At 43.2% G+C, this 17,763-nt stretch overlaps 1 protein-coding gene across 1 annotated transcript in view; it reads left to right on the forward strand.

The window, feature by feature from the left end:
• dyrk2 (dual-specificity tyrosine-(Y)-phosphorylation regulated kinase 2) overlaps nucleotides 1-17,763 on the forward strand; it is a 29,615-nt gene that overhangs the window by 4,603 nt on the left and 7,249 nt on the right. Inside the window, exons 2-3 of the mRNA XM_083999686.1 lie at nucleotides 9,369-9,472; nucleotides 16,854-17,202. Coding sequence (XP_083855812.1) covers nucleotides 9,369-9,472; nucleotides 16,854-17,202 — 453 coding nt within the window. The remainder of the gene's footprint in view (nucleotides 1-9,368; nucleotides 9,473-16,853; nucleotides 17,203-17,763) is intronic.

Here is a 17,763-nt window from a genome sequence, read left to right on the forward strand (position 1 = left end):
TGAAGAAGCTAATCTTCCAACGTGTTGTTGGAAGAGGTCGTAACAATGGCTTTGATTCACCTACAGTGGCCAGTGAGGGACAGAAAGAAAATGTCAGCGGGTTAAAATGATAAGATAAGAGGAGGCATTTTGGTGTTTGCACCTTCCTCCTCCGTGATTTCCTGCTCTTTCTCTCCTTTTTCTCTCGGTGCTGCACGCGTGCGGTCACGTTGCCGCCGGCCGCTCCTCCCCGCCCGTTCCCGTCGAGCAGCATGCCGGCCGCGCTCTCCGGCGCTCTGGCATTTCCAGAACTCAGTGTCGAGTTCACATTCGGCTCAACCGCTGTTCCACTCTGTTAGCGTGCATGTGTCAGGCTCGCTGCGAAGGAATACTGTACATGCTCTCCAGTGTAGATCCCCTCCTCTTACATTATCAGTATGTGCTGCAGAGGCACAGCTCGGTGTCATTACACGCTGAGGAGGAGGGGGAGGCCCCGCGGGGCCGATGAAGGGACCCACAGAATCAGAGCCTGAGACACTGGAGGCATTTTACCTTTCATAACAGGTCTTGCAGGTTTGCAAATTAGGAATTTACAGAACAAAAGCATTAAAATATGATTATATAATTGTATTTTTTTGCTTGTGATGAGCCACTATAAGATGAGCTCAGTTTGTAGGTGTTGTTTCATGAGTATAGGCAGATTTGTGCAAAAGTTTGAGTATAATATTTACAGGAAAACCAACTTGAATCTATTTCCTATCATTAGAGGCATTAAGCCAATTGGTAAAAATAATTTCCTTGTATGCAGGTGTAGGAACAGATCAAAGCTGCTCATCGTCTCTTCATCAGTGGGCGGTTTTAATAAATCCATGAGGGAAAAGTGTTGTTTTTTTTCTTTAGATTAACATACCAATGTGATGTGTAAAATTTAACTTTGATCTGATCTGAGTGTTTCAACGGCTCAACGAGGTGAAAATGGAGGTTGTTTTATTGTCGCACAAAAATCTTCACATTTGAGAAGGCGGAACCAGGAAACGTTATTGACATTTCCTGCCAGATAAATTGATTAATGTGTAATTTCAGCATCGTATTGTGCTCTCCTCAACACTTTGTGCGTCTTGTTAAAGGGCCATGGCCGCAACCGAAGATCATTTTCAATATTTGGCCAATAAACATCTGAAAATACAGTGACAGAAAATCCTCACTGATCAATCACTAATCAATACCAGATGATGTAAAACACACCAAAGACACAAGATGCACTAAGATGTCCTGTAGTGGGTTAATGAAGCAGAGGAAGCAGTCGGCTTCACAACAGACGAAGACCTGAGTCTGAGTATTGATCACGCTCTTAGTGTGTGTAGAGATATTGATCGTTGGAGTGGAGCTGCATTAAGCTGCATTAGCGCCGTGTGTGTGCAGCTTTCACGTCGGTCCCAGTGTGTCGAGCGTCGGTCAGCAGCTTCACACCGACCCGGCCCGTGTGTTTGAGCCTGGCCTCGCCGTGCAGCAGCAGCGGGCGGCGGCGGCGGCAGCGTGTCGTCCATCCGACTCGTCCTCATTAGCAGGATTACAGCGTTGCAGTGTTGAGATTAAAGGCAGAGGCCATCTGTCTGTCCGCTGCAGCCTGGACGGTGGCCTGCGAGGGTCAGCAGCATCTCAATCAGTCTCTCTCCATTCAGATGAGCCGTCGCTTTGATCCGTTTCCATGACGCTCCAGCTGTGTCCTCTCCTCGTCCTCACAATTATTATTTTTTCCATCATTATTGATTCATTTGCTGCCGGTGAATTTATCAATTCATTGATTTGCTGTTTGGGCCAGAGAATCGTCACAGTCTTGTCTTCGTAAACGACTGAAATGACTGATCAGTTATCTAATCCTGTCACCAACAAAAAAAATCAGTCACATCTTAAACAATCAGTTGATTAATTGATCACTTTATCAACAGGAGCTTAATCAGCAACCATGCTGATAATTGATCAATCATTTAAAGCTGTACAGAAAAGAAAATTGAATTTGATTCCACTCTGGGTCCTAACATTAGTGTAATAACTCATCTATCAGACGATGTAGCCCAAACGTTGTGCAAATTTTTTTTTTTTTTTAAACAAGTGTGTTTATTATTTTTTTCAGAATAAATATTCACACTACAACAAGTAAAATACAGGTGCAGAACAAAACTGTCACAATAAGGCTCATCTTACATGATACAAGCATCACAGGGCAGTAGCATGTGTTATTTACACAGTCCAAAATATAAATAATCCATCATCTCTTAGAGAAAAGCATTTCAAATAAAAAATAAAAGGAGCGGAAAACAAATAAACAAACAGACGTATAATAAATACATGGTAATTTTGTTTGTTGATGGCTTACAGGGGGAACATGCCTCCAATGCTTTCCTCCCCTCCAAGAACACCATAAAAGATCTCCACATACTGTCGCAAAAGTCTATTTTTGATTAAATCAAGGACGAAAGTGTGGTATTTTTTTTTCGCATTGGATAATGCAGGCGCACGGATTATACGTCACGTTGCTCACGATTCACCAGCCACTGATATTTGATCCGTCATCCGTCAATCAAGACACACACACACACACACGGAGCTCGGTCTTGCACCAAGCTTTGAATATCCCGCCCGCTCGATAACGACCAATCAAATTCGTTTTCCTTACTCGGGTAAACTTGTGCGGCAACTCGTGACGACTCGGCGCGACAAACAGGACAAACGGCCATTTCTGTACACCTTTAAATGAATTTCTTCAACACTCTGGGAAAGGTTTTACAGACCAAACAACTTATTAATTAATCAAGAAAATAATCAGCTAATGAGTTTTCACCAGCATCTGAACAAGTGAGGGATATTACACAGAGAATTTGACCTTTGACCTTTTTTTTAAACTATGGACTAAGTGTTTTGTTTTTTGTTTTTTTCAGAAAGTCAAAAATGTCAGACATGTTGTTGGTTGAGAGTTTCCTGTTGTCACCGATGTCTCTCAGTAACCAGAACATTCAGTTCCTTCACTTTTGCTTGTGTCAGGTGTTTTTGTGCTGCAGGATTCTCTGATGCTTGTGTGATTGATCGGTATTGAACGATCAGAAGATCAATATCCAGACACACCCAGAGCCTAATTGAAATAGTCAATAATGGATATTTCCTTTGATGGATTTGCTGCTTATTTTTGTAATGAATGATGATTCAGAGACTTTGATCATCAGCTCATTGATTTATTGATCAGGAGACTGTTTGATATGTTGAGTTGCAGCAGTAAAGTGCTGAAGGAGGTGAAGCTGCAGTAAGACAGAGAGAGAGAGGGAGAGGTAGCCGGTGCATTCAGGATTACCGGGCTATATTAAAACCTTCATCCTCCTTAGACTCAATCGACCTGCAGGATCCACGGAGAGTCCCGGGTCACTACGGCGACCCAGAACAATCTGTCAAACATCAACGGTCTGATCAATAGTGTGAAACCCAGCGAGTTTACAAAGCTGGTTGTTGTTGCTGGTCTTTTTTCTGTAGTCGTACTAACCGATCAGTCATTAGCGGCTCCAACGCTTCCTTCCTTCATTGATAACTCAGACAATTATTTCCTGTTTTCATGGCGTGGTCCACTAAAATGTCATAAAATATCGACGTTCTTTGGTTCCTGCTTCTTAATTGTGATAATTCACTGTTTTCCTTTGACATGTATGGAAAAAATAAAATAAACTATTAAAGGGATAGTTCAACATTTTTGGCAAATTGGCTTATTGCCATAATCCCTATATTCTTAGGCCAATGCAGAGACTGCTTGCGGGAAAAACTGCCCCCGAAGGCAACGTGCATCAGTGGTTTTGCATGAATTTCCCTCTAAAACAACTCTGTCTGGTAACATTGTGTTATTATCTCATAGTGTGGTGAATGTGCAGGTCACAACTTGTCCACCAGAGCGTTGTGGAGTTGTTGGATTGTGTATTTGATGAGTTTGATGAGGGAAACCAAGAAATCCCATGAGCCTCCGTAGCGTAGCTCTGAGCAGCTCACGGCTCTGCTCCGCCGTTCTAAAAATAGCTTGCACCGACAATTAAAGGTAACGAAACTACTGCTAAGACTATAGGGATTATGGCAATGGGCCAATTTGCCAAAATGTTGAACTATCCCTTTAAGCCACCAGAGAGTCAGATGGTGGGGGAAGACAGAAAAACAGCAGCATCCACTCGGTCTGAACATCTGCTGCTGCCACATCTGTCTGTGAAACATGGTTTTAGTGGGTGATCTGAGTATTTATGAGCAGATTGAACGACTCTACCTGCACATCTGTCGAACATCTGGTTCACATAAGACACAACAGCTCATTACTTTGGAGCTTAATGTCGACTCTCACGTAGCTTTGATCTGGTTCTGTTGCAGCGCAGCTCTGTGTGGTCACTCACTCGACGTTGTTTTGGAGTTAAAGCACGGTGTGAGTTTTGTTGTTGTTGTTGCAGCTGTTTGGTTGTTTTGTTTGTTTACCTGCCACATGTTGTTCTGCCACTGTTTGTTGAGGCTTTAACAAGGGGTCAGTTCTGCTTTTTAAACGAGGATTTCAGTCCAGAAAGTGGTCTTAAAGATTTTACAACTCATTGTTGAGATGTTACGATGCCGATACCAGAATCCGAAGTAGAAATGCACCGATGCTGATGCCAATAACTGGGCTTAGCGTATATACCGTATAATACCCAATACGGATACTAGTTGTTGAATTAATAAACTGTATACCTTAAAGGGATAGTTCAACATTTTGGCAAATTGGCCCATTGCCATAATCCCTATAGTTTGTTACCTTTAAATGTCGGTGCAAGCTATTTTTAGGTCGGCGGGGCAGAGACGCAAGCTGCTCAGCTAACGCAACAGAGGCGCACGGTATTTTCCCACGTTTTCCCTCATCAAACTCATCAAATACACAATCCCACAACTCCCACAAAACGCTCTGGTGGACAAGTTGTGACCTACACATTCACCACGCTATGAGATAATAATGTATATAGGCTAATTATGTAACATTACGACACATGAAGCAAATACTTGGAACTACTTGCGCTTTTTGAAATCCCTCCGCCCAGCAGCCGTGTCTAGAATGTAGTTCCGGCTGCATTTGCCTCTAAAACAACTCTGTCTCGTAATGTTACATGATTATCTCATAGTGTGGTGAATGTGCAGGTCACAACTTGTCCACCAGAGCGTTGTGGAGTTGTTGGATTGTGTATTTGATGAGTTTGAGGAGGGAAACGCTGTCTCTGCCCCACTGATCTAAAAACAGCTTGTACAGACAGTTAATTAACCTACTCCTTTAGACTATAGGGATTACGGCAATAAGCCAATTTGCCAAAATGTTGAAATATCTCTTTAAAAAACAGCTAGAGGTAAAGCCATGTGCAGAGTTTTTATTGTTAATAGATGTGTTTGTTGTTGGGCGTTTTCAGGAAAAGCCCAAACAGACGCGCGTTTGTTTGTGTTGTTAAGCCCTTGAGTAAATTTGTGGTGTGGCGACTGTCTGAGCCGTCTCTTTGTGCAACATGTCGGCCTCTGTCTGTCATCTGTCAGTGTGTGTGTGTATCTATAGACGTCCGTATGTGTCTGTGATCTCCTCGGTCTCGTCTTCAGTCATATCTAATCTGAGAGCGATTGGCCGGCGCTCAGCTGAAACCATCCGAGGCTCCTCTCCTCTCCTCTCCTCTCCTCTCCTCTCCTCTCCTCTCCTCTCCTCTCCTCTCCTCTCCTCTCCTCTCCTCTCCTCTCCTCTCTTTGCCTCCTCTCCTCTCCTCTCCGTTCCTTTCCTCTCTACTCCTCTCTTCTCTTCTCCTTCGTTCCTTTCCTCTCTTTGCCTCCTCTCCTCTCCTCTCCTCTCCTCTCCTCTCCTCTCCTCTCCTCTCCGTTCCTTTCCTCTATACTCCTCTCTTCTCTTCTCCTTCGTTCCTATCCTCTCTTTGCCTCCTCTCCTCTCCTTTCCTCTCCGTTCCTTTCCTCTCTTCTCTTCTACTCCTCTCCTCTCCTCTCCTTTCCTCTCCTCTCCTCTCCGTTCCTTTCCTCTATACTCCTTTCTTCTCTTCTCCTTCGTTCCTTTCCTCTCTTTGCCTCCTCTCCTCTCCTTTCCTCTCCGTTCCTTTCCTCTCTTCTCTTCTACTCCGTTCCTCTCTTTCCCTCCTCTCCTCTCTGTTCCTTTCCTCTCTACTCCTCTCTTCTCTTCTCCTTCGTTCCTTTCCTCTCTTTGCCTCCTCTCCTTTCCTCTCCTCTCCTCTCCTCTCCTCTCCTCTCCTCTCCTCTCCTCTCCGTTCCTTTCCTCTATACTCCTCTCTTCTCTTCTACTTCGTTCCTTTCCTCTCTTTGCCTCCTCTCCTCTCCTTTCCTCTCCGTTCCTTTCCTCTCTTCTCTTCTACTCCGTTCCTTTCCTCTCTTTCCCTCCTCTCCTCTCTGTTCCTTTCCTCTCTACTCCTCTCTTCTCTTCTCCTTCGTTCCTTTCCTCTCTTTGCCTCCTCTCCTCTCCTTTCCTCTCCGTTCCTTTCCTCTCTTCTCTTCTACTCCGTTCCTTTCCTCTCTTTCCCTCCTCTCCTCTCTGTTCCTTTCCTCTCTACTCCTCTCTTCTCTTCTCCTTCGTTCCTTTCCTCTCTTTGCCTCCTCTCCTTTCCTCTCCTCTCCTCTCCTCTCTTTGCCTCCTCTCCTCTCCTCTCCTCTCCTCTCCGTTCCTTTCCTCTCTACTCCTCTCTTCTCTTCTCCTTCGTTCCTTTCCTCTCTTTGCCTCCTCTCCTCTCCTTTCCTCTCCTCTCCTCTCCTCTCTTTGCCTCCTCTCCTCTCCGTTCCTTTCCTCTCTACTCCTCTCTTCTCTTCTCCTCCGTTCCTTTCCTCTCTCCTCCTCTCTTTGCCTCCTCTCCTCTCCGTTCCTTTCCTCTCTTCTCTTCTACTCCGTTCCTTTCCTCTCTTTCCCTCCTCTCCTCTCTGTTCCTTTCCTCTCTACTCCTCTCTCCTCTCCTCTCTGTTCCTTTCCTCTCTACTCCTCTCTTCTCTTCTACTCCGTTCCTTTCCTCTCTTTCCCTCCTCTCCTCTCTGTTCCTTTCCTCTCTACTCCTCTCTCCTCTCCTCTCTGTTCCTTTCCTCTATACTCCTCTCTTCTCTTCTCCTTCGTTCCTCTCCTCTCTTTCCCTCCTCTCCTCTCTGTTCCTTTCCTCTCTACTCCTCTCTTCTCTTCTCCTTCGTTCCTTTCCTCTCTTTGCCTCCTCTCCTCTCCTCTCCTCTCCTCTCTTTGCCTCCTCTCCTCTCCTCTCCTCTCCTCTCCTCTCCGTTCCTTTCCTCTATACTCCTCTCTTCTCTTCTCCTTCGTTCCTTTCCTGTCTTTGCCTCCTCTCCTCTCCTCTCCTCTCCTCTCCTCTCCTTTCCCCTCCTCTCCTCTCCTCTCTTTGCCTCCTCTCCTCTCCTCTCCTCTCCTCTCCTCTCCTCTCCTCTCCTCTCCTCTCCTCTCCGTTCCTTTCCTCTCTACTCCTCTCTTCTCTTCTCCTCCGTTCCTTTCCTCTCTTTGCCTCCTCTCCTCTCCGTTCCTTTCCTCTCTCCTCCTCTCTTTGCCTCCTCTCCTCTCCTCTCCTCTCCGTTCCTTTCCTCTCTACTCCTCTCTTCTCTTCTCCTTCGTTCCTTTCGTCTCTTTGCCTCCTCTCATCTCCTCTCCTCTCCTCTCTTCTCCTCTCCTCTCCTCTCCTCTCCTCTCCTCTCCTCTCCTCTCCTCTCCTCTCCTCAGATAACCCTCCCTCCCCCGTGTGTCCCAGGGATCCCGACGACTACCGTACTTTCTAATATTTTCGGAGATCGCGGAGCAGCATGTGTCTGTCTGATATACACGGAGTTACATAAGCGGCTCTTTTCGGGGTGGTGGTGGTGGTGGTGGTGGTGGTCACGTCATGTAATATTTGGCAGGCTGCAGGGAGCCAGCGATACATCCTGTACTCTGAGAGTTTGATCCGGTGTCAAGTCGTCTGCCTCGGCTGTAACGTCAGCAGCAGCAGCAGCAGCAGCAGCAGCGAGGGACGGGGGGGACGGGGGGGATGAGGGGGGACGAGGGGACGGGGGGACGAGGAGTTTGATGTCCCCGTGTCTGCACCTGTTTAATGAACAAGAGACAACATGTTAATCAGACACGTTAGAAGGTGTGATGGAACTGAACTGGTATGAATTAACCACGGAAAATGTGACTACATAACTAAATGTAAGCCACAAGCACATGGGTGTGTAGAGCTGATGTGATTGGTCCATTAATGGAGAAGTGATTTGGTGTTTTTTTTTTATTTTTAATGCCAAACATTTCCTGCATCCTGCTTCTCAACTCTCAAGCATTTGACAATATTTTGCTAATATTTTGTGGATTAAAGCCCCTGAATTCAGTTATGTAAAGGTAGATGTTTGTATTAAAGCTCCTTCAAAATAAAGGTAGATGTTTGTGTTAAAGCTCCATACAGTATAAAGTAGTAGGTTGATGTTTGTGTTAAAGCTCCATACAGTATAAAGGTAGATGTTTGTATTAAAGCTCCATACAGTATAAAGGTAGATGTTTGTATTAAAGCTCCATACAGTATAAAGGTAGATGTTTGTGTTAAAGCTCCATACAGTATAAAGGTAGATGTTTGTATTAAAGCTCCATACAGTATAAAGGTAGATGTCCATGTGTAGTGTGATTATAAAGCAGCTCTAGGTTCTATATTAATACTGTGAAAGTATCAAAGCCTCAGTCCACAGAGAAACGCACACAGCCTGTATTCAGAAACTGAGCCTTAAAACCAGCCGTCGGGACTTCCTGTCACTTTGTGATGTCACAACTAAGCCCCGCCCCCTCACCACCTCCTGGACCCAAACATCCATCCAACAACTTGCAGGATTTGGTTTCTCTGAGTGTTTTATTCTGAAAATCCACTCTATTTTTATTATTGGATCAACTCAGAAAACAATCAGCCAATCAGAAGAGAGACTCAGAGCCTTCATCTTCTTACGGATTTCAAAATAAAATAGAAAAAGTTACACAAAAAGATTAATCAATTCATCTTTCCTGATTAATCAAGGATGACGGTCATAATCATCACATGCTTCACAGCCAATCAGAAGAATAGTCTGACACCGGAGATGGTTTTTCAGCTCTTAAAACTTCCAATAAATCTTCCTATGGATCAGACCTTCAAAATAAAACAAGGAAAATATGGAGTTTCAATTAAGAGAATAATGGTCACATAATGTATAATTCAGCCTGCAAAGAATAAAGTCAGAAAAATATCTTTTGGGATGAAACTTGAACATTTTCATGTAGTTTGGGGTGGAAAATTCCCTCCTGTCACCAGAGTAATGAGGAAAAAAAGAACCTAAATAATGAAGTGAACTCTGTTTCCGTCTCTTTGCAGGCAAAGTGGGCGAGCCGGTCTACTCTCCTGGTCACAGCGGCTCTCAGACGACATCGCCCGTTGCCCTGCCGCCGCTTCGGAACAACAACCACAACCCCCTGACGGTACGGACACGGATTTATGATTCATGATCGTCACGAGTTCACCACAAACTCATCACAGTTAACCAGTCAGAAGAAAATAAAGTCAGATGCAGCGAAGCGTCTTATTGAATTTGAGCGGATTAAGTGTTTTGGTAACCTCAGACATTATTTTATTCAGCGGTGATGGTTTTTGCACATTTAGCATTTTTTTTTAAAACACAGGTCTTGTTGTGTTTTCTAATCTAGCAATCAGGTTTCAGCCAGAACGGTGTCTGGAGAACATGTAAACAACACATACCTAGATAGACCTCTGCCAGAGTCCTGGATCAGCCGCTTTTGTTTTAGAGGTTGTTATGCAGGTAAATCACCGAGGACGTCAGGGATCAGCTGACAAACATCAGTAAACAGATCAGTCTTTATCTGACCCGGAGGAGGAACGCTCTGTGCAGCCGACGCCTGCAGAACCTTCACTTTCATCGTCATGATCGGTTCCTATTGGGGCTGCGCCATTAATCGTATTTTCATCGTCAACGTGCATGATAAACACACGCGCAAAGAGTACGATTTAGGGACGCACATTTTATTTTTTTCCCTGACCATTAACCAACGCTCATTAACCGATTATTAACTGTTAACTGATAGATTAAAATGCTCTATTACATGTCTGTGACTGGTGCCGATCGGCAAACTTGATCCTCTGTCTTCAATCTTGTCTTTCTTTCTTTCTTTCTATAAAACACAATGTTACCAGACAGAGTTGTTTTAGAGGGAAATACAGAGTCTATTGATGAAAAACTGTCCCTGAAGGCAACGCGCATCAGAGGTTTTGCATGAATTTCCCTTTAAAACAACTCTGTCTGCTAACGTTCTGTTATTATCTCATAGCGTGGTGAATGTGCAGGTCACAACTTGTCCACCAGAGCGTTGTGGAGTTGTTGGATTGTGTATTTGATGAGTTTGAAGAAGAAGGAAACCAAGAAATCCCATAATGAGCCTCCGTAGCGTAGCTCTGAGCAGCTCACGGCTCTGCTCCGCCGTTCTGAAAATAGCTTGCACCGACAATTAAAGGTAACAAACCTACTGCTATGACTATAGGGATTATGGCAATGGGCCAATTTGTATTTTTAATATTCTCTATCGTTATTATATAAAAACGTGGTCCCTGACGCCGGCCGGTTGCTGCTTTTGCTTCGGGGTCTCCTTGGCGACAGAAAGCTGCAGCTAGCCGCCTGTTAGCATTAGCATGTGGCGTTGGACAGGACGGCTCTCAGCTGGAGCCACCTGGCTAATAATAGCCCACTGCTGCAGGACGCTTTAAACAGCTGATTGGTTTATAGGCTGCAGTGAAGGACACCACACACACACACAAACACACACATGCATACACACACACACTAATTGATATCAATGCTGATCACTGTACCACTCCAGCTATTAGCATGATCTGAACTCCCCGTGGCCTGTTACCACAGAGGCTTTTATGAAGTTTAATGCTCACTCATGAGGAAACAGATTAGAGGCTGTTTATCTCTCAGTGAAAACAGGAGGAGGCCGATTTTAAAAACCAGTTTCTTGGAGGAAATATCAGTTTTCTTAAAGAGCAGTAGCTGCAGCTGCTGTGTTGGTGTTTGGAGATAGATACAGTGGAAACTCTCAGTGCAGCATCGTCAGCGTAAACGGTGCAGAGTTCCCAACAGCTGAAGCTCCGAGTGCTTATAAAACCTGGATAAGTCTCAGATTTGATCGATCTATAATCTTTGCCGAGCTGAGTCAGACGGATATCGGCTCGTTATCAGTTCACTTCACAGATCTGATCCGTGACCTTTGCTCTGGGATCATCGGTGTTATAGTCCATAGAAGTGTTTTTTTTTATTTCTTCCGGCTATAAAAGAGGCCGGACGGTGTGGGAGGTTTCACTTTTCATCAATTTGCTGATTAAATATTAAAATTTAAAACGACAAAATGTTGAAATGCAAAATGTGCAGCTTATTATAAGTGCAGCAGGTTGTCTGACACTGGAAAACGCACAGACTGTACTGAAGAATAATGCTGCGTTCGATTGCACTCGGAACTCAGAAAGATCTGGGTCAGAAATACCGACTTCCGAGGTAAATGCGTTTCATTGCGCAACCTCGGAAAACCAAAGTACTGCTTGGGAAATCCATCAGCTACATAAGGGAGATAGAGAAAGTGTTTTTTCGTCCCTACAACATACCTGCACAGACCTTTTTAAATCACAAATTAACAGAGTGGGAATGGGAATGCCACTGCAAAGTGATTCTACACTTCTAGTAACACAAACGCTGAATTAGAGCGACACATAACAGTAAAGGTTGAGGAGAAAGTGCGACGCCATTTTGCTTTGACATAATTCCGACAACCACCATTTCAACCACCATCAATATTCAGGTTACAATGAAAAGCAACACAAAAACAAGTTACCAGTGAGGAAACAGATCAATCAATCCATGTTCAAACTAATTTATAATTTGTTGAGATTAATTCCTGACACCCCTCATGCTAAAACAAAAGAGAGGGTGGGGTGGTGTCAGGATAGCACTGGAATTAATCTCCACAAATTATAAATTAGTTTGAATGTGGATTAATTGATCCGTTTCCTCACTAGTAACTCGTTTTTGTGTTGCTTTTCATTGTAAACTGAGTATCGATGGTGGTCGAACAGACTCTCTTCTGATTGGCCGGCTGTTTTCTGACTAATCCAATAAAAAATAAGAGCAGATTTCAAAATAAAACACTCAGAGGAACCAAATCCTGCAGGTTGTTGGATGGATGGTTGGTCCAGGTGGTGGTTAGGGGGCGGGGCTTAGGGGCGTTGCGGAGGGCGGTGACTGTTCGATTAGTAATGAAAGTGTGTGTGTGTGTGTGTGTTGTCAGGTGAAGGAGGACTCACCAGAGCCAAACACTTTGTTCTCATATGACACTGTAACTACTGACAACACACACACAGACTTGCCTGACTCATGTGTGTGTTATTGTTTTGAGTTCATGTCATGTTTCACTTCCTTATTTTTACGTCTTAATCCCCTGATTGGCTGAATTACAACACACACACACACGCATCATTATTACATAGTAAACACCCGCTCTTTGATATGAGACACATTTGCACCTTTATTGTGTGTGTGTGTGTGTGTGTTTTGAGTGTTTATGTGTGTATGTGTGTGTGTGTGAGCGATCTGAAACCAAATGCACCTCTGTTATCTGAAAGGACCCAGGTGTGCTGGTCGCCACGGGAACAGGGAGTGACTCAGTGAGCGAGAGACAAAGAGACAGAGTGACATAAAGAGCACGCGGCCCCATTAATCAGCATCAGGTTGTCAGTGTGTGTGTCTGTGGACCGAGTTCTTCGTCACCAATTTGCCGACATTAATTATCCAGATTTATTGATGATGTTCAACACAGAGCAGGGACGGGGCTTTCAAAGCGTCCTGTGCTGCGTTCAGGAACACTGGGACATCTGGTACATGTACTAAATTGCAGTTTTTTAATGCAACAAATGACCACGATTATGTTACGACTTCAGCTTCATCAATTAAAGGTGATTTTTTTTTATGTTCTTGACCAACTTTAGGCAAAAAAAAGTTGTAGGGAAGGTCGGAAAACCTTTGGAATAAAGTCAAAAGCAGCTGAATCAGCAGCTCATCCCATGCACAACAGTCACTGGATTACTGTGATACTGATGTAAATTTAAAAACATCATGTTTTAAAGTTGATCTATGGACGTTTGTTAACAATAGATGTAATGTCAGAGTAAAAACATGTTCATAGTGTTTTCGGGTTCAGATCTGACTGAGTTAGATTGATTTAATTTGTTGATACCAGGTGCCAAGACTTGAATAATCTTAAAGGGACAACGAGGAGTTTGCTTTTGGTTATCAAATAATCTCATATTAATGTGGATGAATCTACGTTACCACTTGTTAATGGGTCCATTTTCAATAAATATATAATTTTGTCTTTATAGTTATTTTGATATTATTATTTAGTGGCAGCATTTCCTACTTTCGGTTTCGCGGACGCCGGCCGGCGGGTCGTGGGAATAATGACGCAGAATCGCTGTTTATGGTCGAAACTACGACGGTATCTGATCGTCTTCCAACCTCCGACTTTAGTTCTTGATCGATGAAATCATTCTTGTCAAATTCTTTAGCTTTCGTCCGTCTTGCACCGGTTCAAGAATTTCACCGTGCGCGCGAAGGCTCATGGGAAATGTAGTGTGAAAACACTTTGGTTTCCAAAACTCCTCGTTGTCCCTTTAATGGGCTCTATGCACAGCTCCACTACTACTATTGGACAAACTGATTAATCCAGGTGTGTCTGAGTAGTCACAATGGTCAGACACGCCTGGATTAATCAGTTTGTCCAATAATGTAAGACAGGAAATAAAGGAGCTGCCTTAAGTTCAGGAAGTAGTGGAGCTGTGCATAGAGCCCACTGCCCCCATGAGCCACTTCTGCACAGATTAGGCATGTGCGTGGTTACCCGGGTAGTAGGCAATCTGCTAATCGGTTACGAATTATTACCCAGTTAACCTTTAAAAAGATCACAGTCTGGCATCGGATCAAACTACATAATCATGACACGGTTTGTGTTTTTCGTAGTGTTGAACAACTTTGGATCAAACAACATGGTTCTTTGCTGTGTAAAAGCATTTTGGGATCGAGCCTCAAACTTTCAAACCTTTTACAAGAAGATGTGGTGGTTCCCTCGGGGTGAGCCGTAGGGATGGAGCTGACGATAGGTATCATAAAATACAAACACTCTGAAACTTCCCAGTTATTTCCTGAGACGTGTGTGTTACAACTCTTCTGGTGTTCAAAACAAGCGCACCTTTACTACGGTCCCAGCGGTTATCAATGGGCTGATTGTCTGCTGGGGGCGTGGCTAAATCTACAAATGTTTGTCATTCATGTTTTGTGTCTGTGTGTCAGTACGTTTACATGCGTTTACATCTCTCTCTCTCTGAAATGCATTGAATTGGCGCTGATGTTGGGTTTTTTTCTTTACTTTGCCGGGTTCGGGCGGCTTCTCTGCTCCACTTTGTGCCGTCTCTACTGTTGTGGAGCATGCGCACAAGCATTGTCCAGTTATACTCCGAGGTAGGGCTGTTCGATTTTGCCCAAAAGTAAAATCTCGATTTTCTTCTCTCAAAAATCGATTTCCGATTACGATTACGATTTTTTTGTTAAATGACAAACTATTTTGTGTGCTGTTTGTGTCTTTTTAAATTGACCTAGAGTCTAATTAAAAAATCTATCTATCTATCTATCTATCTATCTATCTATCTATCTATCTATCTATCTATCTATCTATCTATCTATCTATCTATCTATCTATCTATCTATCTATCTATCTATCTATCTATCTTATTCAAAACTTTGTTTCACAATACAAAACAGTTTTTCTAAATAATATGCAATATATAAAGCATTTCTGTCTATCTATCTAGCTAAAAACGTGACGTCAACTGACTGCCTTCCACTGATTGGCCAGAGCGTTGTCACCGGAAGAGTTGCAAGCGCGACGTCCGACCATGCGTCCGTCACGAGAATCAATACCGCTCATTTTACAGTAAAAACACACCGACAAACTGTTGTTATTCTGTCACCTGAGTTAAATGTCTGCTGTGTGGAAAACCACGCGGTCCGTAATCGAGACGACACGGCCGTAGCCGCTGTTATATGACGACCCCGCCCCCGCTGAAGAACTCAGCTGTAACTTAGAAAATCCTTGTCATATCACTACCGCTGTGATATGACGGCCGAGTCGAGCCGAGCCGAGCAGACCTGTAACTGTGTAGTGGAAAAGGGCTGTTGGTCTTTTCGGCAATGAAATCCTCACTGGTCATAGCAGAATGCCAACATGCTTGTTTACAGTGTGTGGGGAGAGCAGTGGGAGAGCGTGATGGGAGGAAGGAGGCGGCAGTCATTACGGTAATTCAGCGCAGCGCAGATTCATGAACGGGGGCTTACCGTAATTACCCTAGTTAGAGTAAAAAATCGATTTTTAGAATTTCACGTTTTTAACATCGTCCTAGGCAAATAATCGCGATTACGATTTTAAATCGATTAATCGAACAGCCCTACTCCGAGGCGTAGTTAAGGTGTATACATGACGGAGAAAATCGCATTCCAATCGCATTATCTGGGTGTCTTAATCGGAGTTCTCCAACTCCGATTTCGGTCGGACTAAGGTGTTTACATGCACTTCAGTTGTCCAGTTATAGTCGGATTAAGGCAATAATTCGTTTTTTTCAAGTGTCATGTAAACATAGTGTGTGAAAGCTGTGTGTAAAATACCAAAGAAAAGGAACTATCTGTCTGTCTTCATCGAGTCATTGAGAAATTGAACTCTGTCATGCAACAATGGGAGGCAGAGAGGAGCGCAGTCGCCAAAATGTAGTGTGGACTAATAAATAAGCACCGCTAATGACTGAATCAGTTACAGGGTATCCGCAGGTCTTGAAAAATATTAAAATGGTGATAAATACATTTTGGGAAAACTAAGACCCTTAAAAAGTATTTTCACAACTTTATAAAGTCTTAAATTTTGAAGGTATTTTTTTCTGAATTGGCCGTCCAAGAGTTTGAGTCCTAAAAAACATTGTAAAAGTGTGTGAATTTATTCATTTTATAAAAAAACAAAGATGAACCCGTACATAAAAAGAAAAGAAGATTGTTGTTTTTTCTTTTTTGAGAGTGGAGCAATGTTTTTCTTTTTTTTTCTTTTTTTTTTGATAAACGTTGCCTTTGATTTATTATCCTAGCCTATTTTGAATTCTGTTGTATCATAGTGGTCTCTAGTCTTTATCACAAACTAAAACTGAAAAAAGTAAAAAAGTGTCACTGATGTAAATGGTTACAGCTTGAAGTGGCGGTGAGATAGTGAAAAATATTGAGAAGGTCTTGAAAAAGTCTTAAAAAGGTATTAAAATTAACTTCAAGATTCCTGTATAGTTACTCGGTTTAGAAAATTACTCAAAATGCCCATGTGAGGCCTCGGCTGATGTGATGTGTGTGTGTGTGTGTTTAAAGAAACAAAAGAAAGGCCAGCAGCACTCGTGTCCTTCTCATTGTCCTTTATTGCATACTGCGTCGGTGCTTAACATACACAGACCGGTTTCGACCACGTCTTCCTCAGTGTGCAACATTCAACAGGAAATTAACAATGCACAGACATTAGAAAAATAGAAATATGTAGAAAAATACAACAATATGTAGAAAAATATAACAAATATTCAAAAAAACAGACATCTCAAATATCATAGGTAAATACAAAGGTAAATAGAGCAATTAAAAAAGTGCGGTCAGCCATTACAATAGAAGGAGACAGAGCACATCAGCACAGTGAAAAAATAAAATGTGTGTGTGTTTCCCCTCAGGGAGGCTCTAAAGCCGCCATGTCGGAGGCCGTCCAGCTGTCGTCTCAGTCCCAGGTCCACATCACGCAGCTGTACGAGGAGAACACCAACACCAACAAGCGCCCGGTCCTGACCTCGCAGCCCAACGGCCTGGCTCCCCTCGGCTCCACCCGGCCGGGGCTGCCGCTGCCCGACCGGCAGACCTCGGCCTCGGACACGTCCCACCACGGCCGCCAGAGCAGCGCCACCTCCAACAAGTCCATGGACGGCAAGCCCAAGCCAAACCCCCTGTCCCCCGAGCAGGCCATGAAGCAGCTCATGTCCAAGATGTCCTCGTTCGAACACCACGAGGTCTTCAGCTACCCCGAGGGTGAGCAGCTTCAGTCCTTCTAAATAACAGTAACACTTTAGATTAGGGAACACATATTCACCATGAACTAGGTGCTTATTAATATGCATATAAGTAGCTTACTATTAGTACTCCTATTACTCCTTATTAGTAATTATTAAGCACGTATTAACAACTTATACATTTTATTTATTTATTTTAATGTTTATTTAACAGGGACGATACATACAGTACAACATTGCCACAAAGAATGAAAAATGCGATGCATATAAGACGTCTAGCTTCAGCTAATTTGCAGTCTTTGTCCCTGGTGGTCAGGCTAAAGAAGGATAAAATATACTGAATACAATAAGTGCAATAATACAAATACAGTGAATAGGTATCATGAATAAATAAACACAGCTACAAAATTTAGATTAAGAAATTGCACAAATTAAATACATTAAACATGAGTACCTACATAGCCTTATTCTACCTCTATTACACCATGAATTAAGATTTTTCCTGATATTAACTCCTAATTATGGCTTATTCATTGTAAATTAATGCATTGTTGTTTCTGAATAATGATGTGAATAACCA

This window comes from Trachurus trachurus, assembly GCF_905171665.1.
Source record: "Trachurus trachurus genome assembly, chromosome: 23".
Classification (NCBI taxonomy): domain Eukaryota; kingdom Metazoa; phylum Chordata; class Actinopteri; order Carangiformes; family Carangidae; genus Trachurus; species Trachurus trachurus.